This window comes from Phascolarctos cinereus, unplaced genomic scaffold (assembly GCF_003287225.1).
Source record: "Phascolarctos cinereus isolate Bilbo 61053 unplaced genomic scaffold, phaCin_HiC Scaffold_4;HRSCAF=312, whole genome shotgun sequence".
In the NCBI taxonomy this organism is placed as follows: domain Eukaryota; kingdom Metazoa; phylum Chordata; class Mammalia; order Diprotodontia; family Phascolarctidae; genus Phascolarctos; species Phascolarctos cinereus.
Window position 1 is genome coordinate 235,126,551 of NW_027555847.1, and position 18,039 is coordinate 235,144,589.

At 39.5% G+C, this 18,039-nt stretch overlaps 1 protein-coding gene and 1 pseudogene across 1 annotated transcript in view; one reads left to right on the plus strand and one right to left on the minus strand.

Annotated features, from left to right (window-relative positions):
- Nucleotides 1–223: 223 nt before the first annotated feature.
- Nucleotides 224–18,039, plus strand: part of EPB41L4A (erythrocyte membrane protein band 4.1 like 4A) — a 188,271-nt gene continuing 170,455 nt past the window's right edge. Inside the window, exon 1 of the mRNA XM_021009510.2 lies at nt 224–1,778. Within this exon, the coding sequence (XP_020865169.1) occupies nt 1,680–1,778 (99 nt within the window). The 5' untranslated portion in view covers nt 224–1,679. The remainder of the gene's footprint in view (nt 1,779–18,039) is intronic.
- LOC144456872 (uncharacterized) lies at nt 431–1,303 on the minus strand (annotated as a pseudogene).

Consider the following 18,039-nt stretch of genomic DNA (forward strand, 5'->3'; position numbering starts at 1 on the left):
GAAATGATAAGAGGCACATTTTTAAAAATTCCCTTCCCCATCTGATTCACTCTTCCTATAAAGCTTTGATTATTCGTTAACTTGCTTCCAACATGTCTGTTTTAATCAGTAAATTGCACCTGTTCCAGGCTTTGCCCAATTACCAGGACCCACCAGGGGTCACTGCTGTTTCAGAGCTAGTGTGCCCACGGGTCCACGATTGCTGCTGGAGGCTGGAAGGGCGTGGAGTGCTGGGGTGCAGCGCTGAGCTTTATTCACTGTGACCCTGCCCCTCTGCTGCGCTCCAGCGTTCACCGTCTGGAAACGGTCACAACCGAACAAGTGACCCGTCCTGGAACCCAGCTGGAGCACAGGTTTAGATGGGACAAGGCCGACTGACTCATCGCTCTCAGCTGCGGACTAGCCTTTCAGCGAGCGGCCACCCGATCCCTCATTGTCCTCCGCTCCCAGCCGGGGCCCCTGGGACTGCAGGAAGAACGACCCGGCTCTCAAATCCTGAGCTCGTCTTCCCAGCGGGAGGGCCCCTGGCTTTCGGGATCGCCCCCGTCTAGCCAGGGAGAGAACTTTCCCCAGGAGCAAGCCTCCAGTGCTGCTCGCGGGCTGGTCCCCCCGCGCCTTGGGCTCTGTGGCTACCCCCGAGAGAAGCTGAGGAAGGTGCTTCTGTCCTCCCCCGCTGCAGCCGGACAGCCGCAGGGCTTTCAGAAGCTGGCTCGGTCCTCCCGGCGTCCTGGTCCGCGAGCTGTGGCGGACGTAGCGCCCGGGAGGTCATCTCCTGCCTGGACAGAGCAGGTTGTCCCAGGGCCATGCACTTGAGCTCCTCAGCCAGACGACACGCATAGCTCGCCCCGGCCTTCGGCTCTGACAAGCCCTCCCCAGGCCGGTCACCTGGGAGCCTGCACCGGACAACCCCTGTGCACACCTGAGCTGGGCCAACCGCGCTACCCCTCGTTCCCTCCTCCGCAGCCTAGGCCGCCTCCCTTTTCTGGAAGACCCCGGTGTCCCCTACACAAAAGAAACGCAAGCCTCCAGCTCCCGCCCTCCATTCTCTGTCCCTAAGTGTGAGGTGAACCCACCCTGGCAGCTGGGCCGCCGCTGGGCGGGGCGGAAACCCGGAGCCCGAGCACCGGCGGCCGAGGGTGATGTGAGGGAGAGGAGGAGCCCAAGCTGCCGCGGGGTACTCACTCACTTGGGCCAGGTGGACCAGACCTTGCCGTCGGTCCTGGAAGTCGAAGAAGAGAGAAGAAAAAGGCCAGCGAGGGACGCCAGCACTTGTCTTTCCTTCTCCCCAGTTGCTATAAGACATTCGTTTCTCCCAGGGTTGCAGGAGAGGCTTTTCTCACCCGTCCCCCCACGCCCTTCCTCCTTCTCCTCTTCCTCCTCACCCGACTTCAGAAGAGAGCTGCTGGAGACCCAGGATGTGCGGGGATAGTCGGTCTTGCTGGTGCGATTCAGCCGAAGCTTCTAGGTCCCCTGGTGACTTTTGACTCCCAAGGCAGGGACGACCTAACCAGTCCTTGGGGCCTTTTGTGAACTGTGGACTGCAAAATCCTCTCCGAGCTACTTGCCCCCTTTTCTGTCCTTGGCACTGGATAATACAGATCAGAGCCTTGTAGGAAGGGGGTGATTACGGAGCCAGTGTCTGTTTTCTTTCTTTCCTCCAGCGGACATCAAAAGCAGACATGGGCTGTTTCTGTGCCGTCCAGGAAGAATTTTATTGCGAAGTTTTGCTCTTGGATGAGTCAAAGTTAATTCTCACTACCCAACAGCAAGGGATCAAGGTAAGTCGAGAAGGTTTTGTTTACATTAGAGTTTCCCCGGGCACTTGTCCTCCGAGGGTTTTGTCTAGTATGGAGCCATAGGGGAAGGTGGGTGGGTGTTGGGAAATGTTGGGAAAAATGTTGGAAATACGTTGTTGTCAGGGCTATTCTTCACAGTCTTCTGATGACCATGTCAAGAAAGGTTTAATTTTGAATTTCGTTTCTAATGTAGAAAAAAAAATGATGGTGCAAACATTGGATTGCCGTCAGTAGCAACCATCTACTGCCCTATGAAAAAATGCGAGTGGAATCTTATAGTCTAAAACACGCTCGCCTCCTCCAAAGGAACGGAATTGCGGGTACATATTTACTTGCATCACACGGTGTGTGTATGTGTGTGTTTTGGAGTCACGACTTCTGAACTATTTTATTATGGCTTCTTCCTCTGTGAGTTTATTGTTTGACCTGCTAGTTCATTCTCACACTGGTTTGGTGTTAGTTTGTTGCCTAGGATGCAAGTGTGGTAACCTAAGTACTGAACATACAAAAATCTTAATCTTTCGTCAAGTAATCTAATCCCACACACACACACACCTCTAATGGTTACTAGGTGTGTGACCCTGGAAAAGTCACTTAACTTCTGAATCTCTGTTCCCTCTATAAAGTAAGAGGTCTGTGCCACAAGGTTGTATGTCAAGTGGGTGAATTCTTTACCAAAGTTAAGTGCTGGTCCCAGGTTGGTTTCCCCTTTTGTTTTAGGAGAGAAACAAAACTTTGCTTCTGTTGTAGGTCATTGAAAGGCAACTGCTACACTATGAAAATTTATAAAACCCAAACACACAAAGGATATAAACAGAGATGTATTTCATTAGCACTGATGAATCTTTATGGATGTCATTTGTAAACTCTTGCACTTATTTATCTTTCATGTATCTTGTAACAGTGCTTGTGAGTAGCTTTTTAAATGCTCAACAAATGCTAATTGCCTACTGTATACTGGACATATTGGACTGTGCTGGACTTTGTATGAGATGCAGAATTTAGAAAAGACATGGTCCCCTGGTCTGTTGGAGATCACATCTAATCTAGGATATCAGAGGATTTAAAACTGCCAGGGACCTTTAAAAAAATTTACTTCAACACCCTTCCCCCACCCCTTTTACAGATGAGAAACTGAGGCCCATCTCGGTGCAGTGGTCTGCCCATAGAAGTAGTGAGTGGAAGAGCCAGGGATTCGAATTTAGGCTGCAGTATGGTATAATAGCAGTGGATTTGGTGTAAAGGACCTAGGTGGAAATCTCACCTCTGCCTCTCATATCTATCCGACCTTAAGAGAATTTACTTAATTTCTCTGGGATGTAGTTTCCTTATCTTAAAAATGAGGGAGTTGGATTATATGATCTCTAAGGTCCTTTCCAGATTTAGATCCTATTCTCCAAAACCAGTATTTTTTCTACTTCATTAGGCTTATGTGACTCAGAATAAATGCTCTTTTTTTCTTTCAGTTTTAAAATATCTAATAGGATATCATTATCTAGATGAAAGAGGCACTAGTTTTTAATATAACGGATCAACTTTTCTCAGGACTGTCTTCTGAGAAATGAAAATTTCAGGCTTTTAGGCCAGCACAGTTAGTCTTTGAATCCCAGGAAATCAGTACTCTTTTCACAGGTTTTATGAATACTTGTGGAAAATGATTTCTAAATGCTAAACATCTTGGCATTGATATTGCTATTAAAAAGTGTTTAGGATTCAAATCTAATAGGTGTGATGCTATTGCTGCTTAAAAAAGAACACAGTCACTACTGAGACACCACATTATTTAATTAAATTAACCCTTTCTATGGCAGAAAACAATTTGACAACATCTTGTCCCTCATTGCTATAGTGACTAAAGCAAAGGTAAATAAAACTATCTAGTGGAGTTACGTTTCTTGGGTAGTAAATGCTTCCTCCTTTCTGCTTCAAAGAATATCATGCCAGTTATACAGAAACAGAAAACCTTGACTTGCCAGGAGGGAAAAACATTATATGGCCTGCTGTATTGGCCTAACAGATACATAAACAAAATGAATAATCCTCTGAATGCTGAAAATACCAATGTTTTCTTATGTTGTGAGGTTAAAAAATTAGAGTATCTGATCCAGAAACAACATGGACACTTTTCCAATCTCAGTTTTTCTACAGTGTTAACTTTTTAAACTGCATATCATACACACACACTATATATACATATATATGTATATGCATATATATAATTTTGTTATGTTAGCAATACAGGGCTCTGATCTAATGGAATAATTTTGTGAAAGAAATATGAGTCTAACACTGGATTTCATAATTGCTTTAAAAAACTTGATGGTGCTTATCTTGTACAACAAACAGTTTAAAAATTGGTTAGTGATTCAAAAGCAATAAAGCCTTTTGTAATGCTGGTGCAAAATTTGGATATATGCCATTTAGGTAAACAATAATTTAAGTAGGCTTTTGTTAGAAAGTAATCACTCTTAAAAGGCTTAGCCCATTTTAGTATCACAAAAGCATGTCACAATTATTCTGATGGCCATATGTTTAACACAAATGTCTGTAGAAATAAACACACTATTATTATTGCCATGAAAAGCATTTGCTAAGTCCTTGCCTATGTGTAGCCCATTATCTTTAGGAAATGTTTGTCTCCTGTAGATTGACACAAATTTTCTTCAACTTCTCTCCTATTTTATTTTGTAAATAAGTTGTAGTTAATGTTCTTACTAGATTTAATTAACTGATTAATTGGCTGAATTTTAAATTTAGGAGCTAAGAATTATTATTGTAGTATTCTAACATATAATTTGCATAATAAAATATGTAACTAGCTGGCATTTTAAAATATCTCACTTGAGCCTCATAACCACCCTGGAGGTAGGTGCTATTATGTGTTTTTACAGTTGGGGAAACTGAGGCAAACAAGTGCCTGATCAAGGATTCCCAAAGCTGGTTAAGTATCTAAGGCTGGATTTGAATTTTGGGCCCAGTCTGCAGCAGATGCTGCACCACCTAGCTTCCTCAATACCTCAATGCCTTAATACTATTGAATGATTATAATTTGGTAATTATAAGGCAAAGTAAAACTAATGACTATATGAATCAACTTAGCTTTATTTTCAGAACAAGAATTGACATTTTTCAAAGTATTCCCAAATATTCACAATTTTGCAAAAGATCTGTAGTCAAATTCTACTTGTTGGTAGAACAAGGACAGGCATTTGAATTAAAATTAGTAATATTTTCCCTCAAGTGAATTTTAGTAATTTCTTGAATAGTTATTAAATAAATATGCTTACATTAAAGTTGTGATGTATGATCATTTAGAAGAAAAGGTAAGTGCAGTAAGTTAAAACAAAGCAAGCTGAAAGAGAACTTTGTGAATTGTTTAGGCTTTTAGTATTTTTTTTCCTGTAAAACTTGATTATTGACATAGGGTTTAAATTAAGAATTGGTAGTACAAAATAAAAATGCAACAATTTCTACCCTTATGCTGCTGTCACATATTTTATCAGTAGTGACAGCATATACATACATACATAATTTTACAACTGGGCTAGGGCCTGGACCTCTGGTTTCATTTTATTAGGGATCCCTGGATGAGGAAATGCCGTCTTTAAAGACTAGTTGACACCTTCTTTGCTACTTAATAGTCATAGAGAATTGCCTAAAGCACTGACAGGTTAAAGGACTTGCCCAGGGTCACATTATCATTATGTGTCAGTGCCTAATATCAAATCCCAGTTTTCTGGCAGGCTTTTTATCTATTGCTGTAGCCTACTTCTCATACAAAAACAATCAGTCATAAACATTTATTAATTGTTTTTTGTGTGCCTGGCACTTTGCTAAGCAAATACAAAAAGCTACAAAAAGAGGCAAAGACATTCCCTTCCCTCAAGGAACTTACAGTCTAAAGGGGAAAATCAAATGCAACTAAATATACACAAAGCAAGCTATATACAGCATAAATAGGAAACAATTAACTGAAGGAAGGCACTAGAATTAAGATGCATTGGGAATGACTTGCTGTCAAAGATGAGATTTTAGCTGGGACTTAAAGGAAGCCAGAGAAGTCAGTGAGCAAAATTGAGAGAGACTGTTCTAGACATTGGGAACACAGAGAATATGCCAAAAGTCAAGAGATGGAGCGTCTTGTTCATGGAACAGCCAGGAGGCTAGTGTTACTGGATTGCATCAAGGAGTAAGGTGTAAGAAGACAGGAAAGGTAGGAGGAGGCTAGGTAATAAAGGGCTTTGAATGCCAAATAGAGTATTTTATATTTGATCTTAGAGGAAATAAAGGAGCCACTGGAGTTAATAAGTAGGGAGATAACATGTTTGGACCTGTGCTTTAGGAAAATTACTTTGGTGACTGGATGGAGGTTGGATTGGAGTGGGGAGAGATTTAAGACAGGCAGACACACCGGCAGGCTATTGCAATAGTCCAGGTGTGAGGTGATGAGAGCCTGCAGTACAGCGATGGCAGCATCAGAGGAGAGAAGGAGGCATATTTAAGAGATGTTGTAATGGTGAAATTGATAGGTCTTGGCAACACATTGTATATGGTGGACAGATAAGAGGTAGTGAGGAAATCAGAATAACTCCGAGGTTGTGAGCCTGAGGGAGTGGGAAAGTGGTGTTGTCCTCTACAGTAATGGGGAGGTGGGGGAGTGAGGGGAAACTAGGGGGAAAGATAATAAGTTTTCTTTTGGACATGTTGAGTTTAATATGTCTACAGGACATCCAGTTTTAGATGTCTGAAAGGCAGCTGGAGATGCAAGAGTGGAGATTAGTGGAGTTTGGGTCAGGATAAGTAGGTTTGATAATCATTAGTATAGAGATGGTAATTCAATCCATGGAAGCTGATGAGATCACCAAGTGAAGTAGTACCGAGGGAGAAGAGAAGAGGGTCCAGGGCAGAACACAGAGGGATACCTATGATTAGAGGGTGTGATCCCTATAAGGAATCCAGCAAAGAAAGCTGAAAAGGAGAGATTAGATATGTAGGAGGAGAATCAGGAGAGAGTAGTGTACAGAAAACCTAGAGAAAAGAGAGTATCAAGGAGAAGAGAGTGATTAGCTGCGTCAAAGACTGCAGAGAGGTGAAGGAGAATGAGGATTGAGGGAAAAGCCATTGAATTTGGCAACTAAGAGACTATTGGTAACTTGGGAGAAAGCAGTTTTGGTTGAATGATAATATTGAAAGCTGGATTGTAAAGGGTTAAGAAGAAAGTGAAAGGTGAGAAAGTGGAAGCACCTATTGTATATGGCCTTTTGGAGGAGTTTAGCTACAAAGGGCAGAAGACATATAGGAAGATGGGGGGACAGAAAGATCAAGTGAGGGTTTTTACAGGATGGCAGAGAAAAGTCATTTCGTAGGCAGTAGGAGGAGTAGGGAATCGGGGGGAAAATTGAAAATAAGTGATGGAATGAGAGTGATAGAGGGAGCAATCTCTTGGAGGAGATAGAATGAAATGGGATCACTTGAAGATGTAGAGGTAGAGTTGATAAACAGTATGGCCACTTCATATAATATAGGGATAAAAGAGGTGTGGTAGAAAGCATCTGAGTGATAGGAAATGAGGAAGAGGAGAGAACTAACACAAGCTATTTTTTTTAATTGAGTGGGGAGGTGGGGAGAGAGGAAGGGTACCAGGAGCTAAGGGGATCAGGAAAGCTTTCACATAGGTGGCCTTTAAGCTAAGTTTTTATGGAAATAAATGATTCTAAGAGATGAAGAAGAGAAGACATATCTTTCATGTACAAGGGAGAAGTAGTGCAAAAGGCACAAAGATGAGGGATGGAATGTCCAGTGTGAGAAAAAAGAAGAAGGGGTCAGTTGGACTAGACTGTAAAGTGTGTGAAAAGGATTAACGTATAGTAAAGCTGACATAGTAGATTATAACCAGGTTGTGAAGAATTTTAAAAACTGTGCATATTTGATCTTAGAAGTAATCAAGAACCATTTGATTTCATTGAGTTGGGACAGTGACATATTGAACAAAGATAATTCCCATATTTTTGGAAATACGTAATTGCTCTTGATCTGCTGTTCCGCCAAACCGCTAGCTAAATACACATAGAGGTACAACCACCTTTAATAGATTGCTAGAAAATAAGTTACAAAATGAATTTTTGCAAACAAAATTACATTTTCCCATTGACTTGTTTTGAAATTAACAATATTTTCTTGGAAAACACTTTATTCTACAGACATAGCAGTCTTTTACTTTGATTAATCCAGAATGTCAGTGTTGTAATGGAAGCTGGACTTTTTCCTTACATCATTTCCTTACAGTCATTGACTCTGGGGTCGAGAAGAACAAATAAAATTGCTTTTCCACATGAGAGTCCTTTAGATACTCCAACACCAGCTATCCTTTCCCTATCCCTCTTCTATTTTCCATGCTAAACATCCCTAGTCCTTTCAAATCAAATAAATAAACATTTATTAAATACCTACTATGTGTCAGGCACTGTTCTAAGCCCTGTAGATACAAAAAGAGCCAAAAGATAGTCTCTGCCCTCAAGGAGCTTAAACTCTAATGATAATTCTTAAGGGATAAGGATTCAAGGCTCTTCACCATCCTGGTCATCTGGATGTTCTCTAGGTTATCAATGGCTCTTCTTAAACTCTGGTGAAGACAAGTTGAACTCAACACTTAAATAAAGAGACTGTTAACCTTCTTCCTGAAGGCTCATATCAGCTTATTTGGCTGCCTCATGGTAAGCTTGTGGTTCTCTTATCTGTACTGTTACATTTATTATTTGAACAACGTTAGACTGTATGTTGGTGCCTCTTGGTTTCATGTCAATAGATTCAGTTCTATGTTCTAGCCCGGTGGACTCCAAAGTTTTTTGATCAGGTATCCCTGTCAGTGAAACAATTTTGAGCATATACCCAAATATATGTACATTTACTTCTTTGTAAATAATATTCCATGTACTGAAATGCTAACAATTATGTATACTATAATAGAAAATTTAAAAGCATGAGATAAAGATGGAATAATAGTTTATCATAGAGTCAATAGGGAGCCATTAGAGTTAACTGAGTAGGAAGCAATTCAGTTTGAATTGTCTTAGGAAGATTCTGAAGATCACCTGGCAAGATAAGGTACTGGACACTGAGGTCTTTTCTTGGGCTAAGCTGCCAAGCATTCAAACTGTATTCAAACTTCAGTGGGCTGGCCATGTTGTTCAAATGGCTAAATGTATGCCTGCCTAAAAGACTATTTTATGGAGAACTCACACAAAGCAAGTACTGCAAATCATATTTCATCCATGCCTTCAGCTTCCTGCATTCCTATGATGGAAAGACTGGTTGCTATAGTTGTTGAGGGTGGAATAAAAATGCAAAGCCTCAGTTTGGGCAGCTAGGTAGATAAAGCACCCGGCTCTTAGGAAGACTAAGTTCAAATCTGGCCTCGGACACTAACTAGTTGTGTGACCCTGGGCAAGTCACTTAATCCTGTTTGCCTCAGTTTCCTCACTTGTAAAATGAGTTGGAGAAGGAAATGGCAAACTACTCTAGTATCCTTGCCAAGAAAACCCCAAATGGGATCAAGAAGAGCTGGAGATGATGGAATAAACAACAAAAGGATCCTAACCACAACAGTAGAATTTCCAGCCAACTCTTCCATCTCCCACCAGCTGTTTTGGTTTCAACTCCATCAATATCTTGTTCCAGAACAAGGTACCCACTGGGAGCCCTTATTCCATTTTCGGCTTTTTTGAGGGGATATTATCTTCCCAAATCAGCTTGTAAATTTCTTGAGGGAAAGGACTGTCTTTCTTTTTCTTATTTGTATCTCTAGTGCTTAGCACAGTGTCTGGCACAAATGAGATACTTAATAAGTGTTTATTGTATTGTAAGAATCATGTATCTCTTAACAGTATATAACAAGAATAATAAAATCTCATGTAGTCTCTTAAGTAACTGAGATTGGTGGCTTGAATTCGTTAAAAGAATGTAATTAAATATAGAGAAAATAATAATGTTCAAAGTAAGGCACAAACAAAATTTGAAAATACACACCCATTTAGATTAGATTTTTCTGGGTGGCCCATAGTCTTTGTGTATGATATGGCCTTTTAATGCAGGACATCCATTATAGACTGTCTTTAGGTTTAGCTGTATTCCAAATAAGTATTTTACCTTAAAACCCAAGGTTATATAAGATGAAAGCCTTTGGTGATTAAGTCTTATAACAGCTTTTATGTATTTGTTTTCTACTTTATATCAGTTGTTTATTCAAATATGGGTTTCTGTTAAGGCTAAGGTTGTGTTCTTAATACTTTAAGAAATGTTTTCTCTTTTGGTTAAAAAAAATTGGGGGGTATCCTTTGTAGGTTCTAAGGCAGGGATGGGGAACCTGCAGCTTTGAGGCTACATGTGGCCTCAAGTTTGGATTCAAAGGGCCATAGTTGAAGACCTAGAGGACCACATGTGGCCTGGAGGCCATAGGTTCCCCACCCCTGTACTAGAGGAAAATGGCAGTAAGATACATTTAGATATAGCCTTGAACCTTTTCTGTGGGCCATCTAGGTTAATAAGATTTTTAAGGAACAAAGAACTTAACATAGCTTGATTATAAATTAACTAGTTTTCAAATTTACTGTCACAAATGTGTAATAGATTACTAATTTCTTCAGTATCTTAATAGATAAGACTAGCAAACTTTAGTCCTCTAAAGAGTAACAGTGTAGTAAAGAACCATTGAGACACTTGCTTTTCCCTCTAGATGCACTGAACTGAATTAATGAAACCAGCAAGCCAGAAACCCATTAACTTTTAAATAAAATTGCCTCTTAGCCCAAGATTTGTGAAATAATATTATTGTTAGTCATTTCTAGAGCTTTCAGGGAATGGAAACTTTTTATTACAAGCTCAAAGAAAGAGCATTATTTGTTTCTTTTTTTGTAGACTAAAAATTGTTTTAAACTTTATATAGCAGAAGATGGCAATTTTCATAAGCCGTAGCAAGGGTGTAGTGGGAAAAATACACTCCTGAATTTGGAATCACAGATGTATAGGCTTTGACTCCATCTATGTGGAGTCCCAGGACCTACATGACCTTGGACAAAAATTGTGCTGTGAAGAAAAGCAACAGATTTTAGGCAAATAAAATATCTACAATATAACTAGCATAACTGTTAGACTCAGAAAAAACCTATCAAATCTGTTGGGAAATGAATATGTGTAACTACTGTCAAAAAAGGAAATGCCTTATTCAGATCTGTTGCCAAGTTTCTGCTATTTTAACACCTAGATTGGGCATAAGATATGGTGCTACAGGGAATGATCACACGCTATACCATTAAATAGCTGATTAGAGGTTCTATCAGTTAAAAAAAAAGTAAAAAATTTTGGCACTCAATATTAATAAGATGAAGTCAGGTCAGAACAAACCCAAAAAAATCAGGTCTTTTTTTTTCCTTCTTTCCTCCACTCTCGAATATGCATTTATGTTTATGAATCACAGGATTATAACTTCAGAATTGAAAGTCCCATAGAAGTCTTCTAATATAACCCCCTTCATTTTTCAAAACAGGAAAAAAAGGTCCAATTATGTTAAGTGACTTGCCCAAGGTCACACCCTCTCCTGGATCATTGCGTTGTCATGGCAGAAGGGCTTATGTAGCTCAGTGAAACTATGAGCTATGCCATAGGTTACCCAAGATGGACAGGTCATAGAGGGGAGTTCTGAAAAAAGGTGACCCATTGGAGAAGGAAAAGGCAAACCTCTCCAGTGTCTTTGCCAAGAAAACTCCATGGACAGTATTAAAATGATAAAAGATATGACACAAAAAGATGAGCCCCTCAGGTCAGAAGGTATCTGACATGCTACTGGGGAAGAACAGAGGGCAACTACAAGTAGTTCCAGTACTAATGAAATGGCTGGGCCAAAGTTGAAAAGAAGCTCAGCTGCGGATATGACTGGTGACAAAAGGAAAGTCTGATTCTGTTAAGATCACTATTGCACAGGAACATGGAATGTATGATCTATCAATCAAGGTAAGCTGGATGTGGTCAAACAGAAAGATGAAACATTGACATCTTGGGTGTCAGTGAACTCAGATAGGAGAATGTGTGAATTTAATTCAGGTGATCATTGCATCTACTACTATGGGCAAGAATACGTTAGAAGAAACGGGGTAGCCCTCATAGTCAACAAAAGGGTGAGAAAAGCAGTACTGGGATATCATCTCAAAAATGACAGAATGATATCTGTTTGAATCGAAGGCAAACTATTCAACATCACAGTAATACAAGTCTATGCTCCAACCACTGATGCTGAAGAGGCCAAAGTTGATCAATTTTTATGAAGACCTACAACATTTTCTAGAAATAATACTCCCCAAAATTGTCATATTCATCATAGGGGATTGGTATGCTAAAATAGGAAATCAAAAAAATTGGAATAACAGGTAAGTTTGGCCTCCAAGTACAAAATAAAACAGGTTTTTGTCAAGATAACTTACTGGTCATAGCAAGCATCTATTTCAACAACCCAAAAGGTAATTCTGTACATAAGACATCAATATTGAAATCAGATTAATTATATACTTTGCAGGCAAAGGTGGAGAAATTCTATGCAGTCAGTTAAAATAAAGCCTGGAGCTAACTGTGGCTCAGATCATGAGCTTCTTATTGCAAAATTCAGACTTAAATTGAAGAAAATAAGGAAAACCATCATACTATACAGGTATGGCCTAAATAGTATCTTATGAAGTGGAAGTGATGAATAGGTTTAAGGGATTAAATTTAGTAGATAAAGTGCCGAAGAACTATGACAGAGGTTCAAAATATTATACAGGAGGCAGCAACAAAAACCATCCCCTCCAGAAAAGAAGAGCAAGAAAGCAAAATGGCTGTCTGATGAGGCTTGACAAATAGCTGAGGAAAAAGGAAAGCAAAAACGTAAAAGAGAAAGGGAAAGATATACCCAACTGAATGTAGAATTCCAGAAAATAACAAGGAGAAATCAGGTTTTCTTAAATGAGCAATGCAAAGAAATAGAAGAAAACAATAGAATGAGAAAGACACGATATCTTTCAGAAAATTAGAGATATCAAGGGAATATTTCATGCAAAAATGGGCATGGTAAAAGACAAAAACGGGAGAGTTTAAAAAGAGGTGGCAAGAATATACAGAAGAACTATACAAGTAGATCTTAACATCGCTGGTAACTATGATTGTGTGATTATTGAGCCAGACATCCTGGAGAGTGAAGTCAAGTGGGCCTTAGGAAACATTGCGAACAATAAGGCTAGTGGAGGTGACAAAATTCCAGCTAAGCTATTTAAAATTCTAGAAGATGATGATGTTAAAATACTGTGCATGTTTGAAGAGTTCATCAGTGGCCTCTGGATTGGAAAATAATAGTTTACCAAACAATTGCATTCATTTCATATGCCATAAAGGTTGTGCTTAAGATTCTGCAAGCTAGCCTTTAGCAATATGGGAACCAAGAATTATCAGAACAGGCTGATTTTCAAAGAGGCAGACCAAATTGCAGACATTTGTTGGATTATGGAAAAAGCAAGGGAGTTCCAGAAAAAAAAAATTGCTTCACTGACTACACTAAAGCCTTTAACTCTGTGGATCACAGCAAAATGTGGCAAGTGCTCCAGGAGATCGGAATACCAGATCATCTTATTTGTCTCCTGAGGAACCTGTATGTGGGCCAAGAAGCAATAGTTAGAAGTGATTGTGGAACAACTGATTGGTTTAAGATTGGAAAAGGAGTACAACAAGGCTGCATATTGTCACCTTATTTATTTAATTTATATGCATAGTTCTATCATTTAAGTTGTTTAATTGTGTCTGACTCTTTGTGATCCCATTTGGGGTTTTCTTGGCAAAGATAATGGAGTGGTTTGTCATTTCCTTCTCCTGCTCATTTTACAGACCAGAAAACTGAAGCAAATAGGGTTAAGTGACTTGCCCAAAGTCACACAGCTAATAAGTATCTGAGACCAGAATTGAACTCAGGAAGATCAGTCTTCTTGACTCCAGGCCTGGCACTCTATCCACTGCACCACCTATATGCAGAGTACATCTGCAGAGTACTTCATGCAAAATGCCAGGCTGGATGAATCGAAGCCAGAATTAAGGTTGAAGGGATAAATATCATCAGTCTCACATATGCAGATGATACCACTCTGGTGGCTGGAAGTGAAGAAGAATTAAGAAGCTTCTTGATGAGGGTGCAAAAGGAGAGTGTAAAAGCTGGCTTGAAACTTAGCATAAAAGGGCAGGTAGGTGGCACAGTGGATAGAGCTCCAGCCTTGGAGTCAGGAGGACCTGAGTTCAAATCCAGCCTCAGATACTTGACACTTACTAGCTGTGTGATCCTGAGCAAGTCACTTAACCTGGATTACCTCACCAAAAAATCAAAAAAAAAACCAAAAAAAAATCTAATATTTTGGCAACTGGCTCCATTACTTCCTGATAGGAGGGGGAGAAAAGAATTCTGTTGTGTGAGTAGGTGACTAGGCCAACCTGAGAAGTTTTGCAATCTTCAATGTCATTGTTGATATATGATATACGCTTAAGCTTTAATGTGTTAAAACTGTCATAATCCCCACATATTTGCTAAAAGAACACAGCACTTTCTTAGCACCCTGTTAAACATGGCGACAAGTTAAAAGAACTTATGACTACCAATGCTTAAGATCAGAAGAATTACTTTCAGTAAGAAGTAATGAAGACCAAAAAGGAAGAAGTTCACAGATAAGTGGTTTCATGTAGTGCAGATTATGTTTTGAAAGCACTAGGAGCATTAAAGCTTGGAGTCCAGGGTCCTCTTCATCTACATTCCATTAATTGGTGGGAGAGTATAAATCACCAGGTTTATAGATGGACTGTGATAGTTTGGTTATTCCTGAATTTACCTTTTATTGCTTAAATGTTTTGCGTTTAAGAATAAATGGTGTTATGGTGGCTGATTAAATGAAAATGGGAAGCGCACCAGTGGGGCCTCAGGAACTGTGGTGGTGAACAGTATGAGTTTATTCCCTAGATACCACAGTTACCCCTAGAATCCAAAAAGAAAGTGTGAGTTGTAGCTGTATTATTGTGGCCATGGCAAGTTCCGTATTGGGAAACCCTCCATACCTGCTAGTGCGAGTGAAAGTTGGATGAATGAGTCAGCCCAGAGAGAGAGAGAAAAGGGAGAATAGGTGCCGTGCCCATTGCTACACTGCCCAGGTGGGTGGGTCCAAAGCTATGTCTGGGCAACAGTTATCAATAACTTGGATAAAGGCATAGATGGTGCACTCATCAGATTTGCAGCTGACACAGAACTAGGAGGGACATCTAGCACACTACGTGATTGAAATGGGATCCAAAAGGCTATTGTCAGGCTAGAGTTTTGGTCTAAATCTAATAAGATTAAATTTGAGGGAAAATATGAAATCTTACATGAGTACCAAAAAAATCGGTGGCATAAGTGTGAGATGGAGAAGACATGGTTAGAAAGCAATTGTTCTGAAAAAGATATGGAATTTTAGTGGACTAAAAGCCCAATATGAGTCAGTAGATATGGCAGCCAAAAAAGGTAACGCTGTTTTGGGCTACATTAAGAGGCACATAGTTTCCAGGAATAGAGAGGTGGTAGTCTATCTGCCCTCAACAGATTTCATCTAGAGTTTTATGTTCCATTGTGGGCACCATAGTTTAAGAAAGATATTGATAGAGTGTCTGAAGGAGGGCAGCCAGAATGATGAAAGGCCTTGAGTCCACATCAGACGAGGATTGGTTGAATGAATGAGGGATGTTTGTCCTGGAGAAGGAAAGTCAGGGAGAGTGGAGGGATGGAAGGGAACATGATAACTGTCTTCAGATATTTGAAAGGCTGAAGAAGAAGGATAATAGCACTTGTTCTCTTTGCTTCCAAAAGGCAGAACAATGGGTGGAATTTGCAAAGAGGCAAATGTAGGTTTGATGTCTGGGGAAATTTCTTAACAATGAGTTATGTAAAAGTTGAATGGGTGAAGGCCTCCTTGGAGGTCTTCAAGACAAAGCTGGATGACAAACTTGTCACATATGTTACGGTGGAGATTCCTTTTGGGTTTAGATTGAACAAAATGGTCACTGAGGTCCCTTTCAATGATCAGATTCTGTGATTCTCTGACCTATCATTATGATTCAGAAAGTCTGTAATAATTGTTTTTTGAAGAATTTGTTTACCCTTTCCAAGAAGATGAAACTACAGTTACATGATACCATAAGCTGTAAAGCTTTTTTTTTTGTAGCATTGCTTTATTAGTATGACATGCTGAATATTATGTAAATACACTACCTCCTTGCTACTGTATCAAATATCACTTCAATAAAAAAAGAATATACTTAAGGCTGCTTTAAGAAATATGAACCCTATGGTTTCTATTTTCATATTAATTGCAGAAGTCAGTTTCTTAAAGAGTTTTCATTTCCTACTGTGATCATTGATAAAAGTTCAGTAGTAGGAAGAACACCACCATGTTAAGATTTAAGGAGGTAAAAGATATTTGGAGCACTCTCCAAGGATCACCATCCCTGATCTCTCCACACTTTTCCCTCTGCCAGTTATTCAGTAATTTAGTGAGGCATTAATCAATTCTTTTTATTTCACTTTCATCCTTTCAGCTAATGAAAATTCTTATTGTTCTAATTTAGAACAAGAATCTCAGTTCTTATTTGAAGATGACAAACAATTTTCTTTCAAGAGTTACTGTCTAATAACCAACAGATACTGAAATTTTGGTTTTACTTGGATTGTAAACCTGCTGTGTAGCGGCACATAAAAAATTACATATACTGTGTGATGTACTTTTCTTGTTCCCACTCTTAGTGGGAGAAAATCTACTCTTCATTAAAACTATTGTTTTTATACTTTTTCTAAATAAGTAAGTATTGTTGCTAAGAAATATCCCAAGCTCTGAAATGACTTCTCTAGAGATTGCCTTTGCAATCCATGAAAACTAGAGGGACCCTATTTAGCAGTTTGTCATTTGAAGCCAAGTCATTAGAAGCAATCCCTGAAATCTAGAGGAACTTTATTTAAGGTGACATAGTAGATAGAGTGCCTGGCCTGAAGACAGAAAGACTCATCTTCCTGAATTCAAATCCGGCCTCTGATACTAACTAACTGTGTGACCCCGGGCAAGTCATTTAACCTTGTTTGCCTCAGTTTCCTCATCTGTGAAAAATGAGCTGCAGAAGGAAATGGCAAACCACTTCAGTTTTTCTGCCAAGAAAACCCCAAATGGAGTCATGAAGTCAGACATGACTAAAACAACTGAACAATAACATCAGAAGCCAGTGGCTTCTCAACAGGTGAAAATTGTGGATTTTGGAATGACAAGAAGGAAAAGGAGAAGAAACGGCAGGGAGAAGAAAGGAGAGGTGTTAAATACCAAGGACAGGGAGCCAAAGAAATAACATTTCAGAAAGATCAGATTACAAAGGGAAGAGGGAGAGGAATTGCCAGAATGAAAAGTAACTGGGTCAAAAATGAGTTATATCTGTAAAGTCCAGGGAATTTGCAGAAGATTCAGGCATAAGAAAATGAGAAGTTATTGCCAGTACATATAGTCCTCAACTTAACAAATGGATTGTGTTATAAAGGTTCATTTTTACTAAAAGCTTACTTAACCCATGAAATAAAAAATTAAATACAGTCCTCCTAACACAATCTCAATAGTGGCCACTCAGAGATGAATTCTTTGGATATTGAAATCTGAAATGATTCCATTTTCTTCCTAGTTCTGGCTCACGGGAATTTTGGGAAAGATCTATGTCCTTATCTTAATTCTGACCACTCTCTGTGGCCAGTCATCCTTTTCACCTCAGTATTGATGAGAAATAAGCAAGAGTGGAAAGGGAAGTGCTTTAATTCCTATCCTCCTTTCTAGGAGCCTTGGGCTAAGAGGAAGAAATCTGTCTGGGGAAGGGAGGGACCCAGGCATAAATAATCCTTATCTACTAACCTTTAAAGTCCTAAAATACATGAAGGTCACATGCCTTTTTATACTATGTATAATCTGGCAGTACAACTTAACTTCACCTAACCAGCATTTATTTATGGTTAACAATAGATTTTTATTGATATCTTCCATTTTTTACATCACCTAGATTCTCCCCTGTATTTTGTCTCTTTCCCTTTCAGGAGAGCTGCCCCTTATTGCAAGGGATTTTTAAAAACAAGAGGAAGAAGAGGAAAAAAATAATCAAAACCAGTCAACTTATTGAAAAAATCTGAACTTAT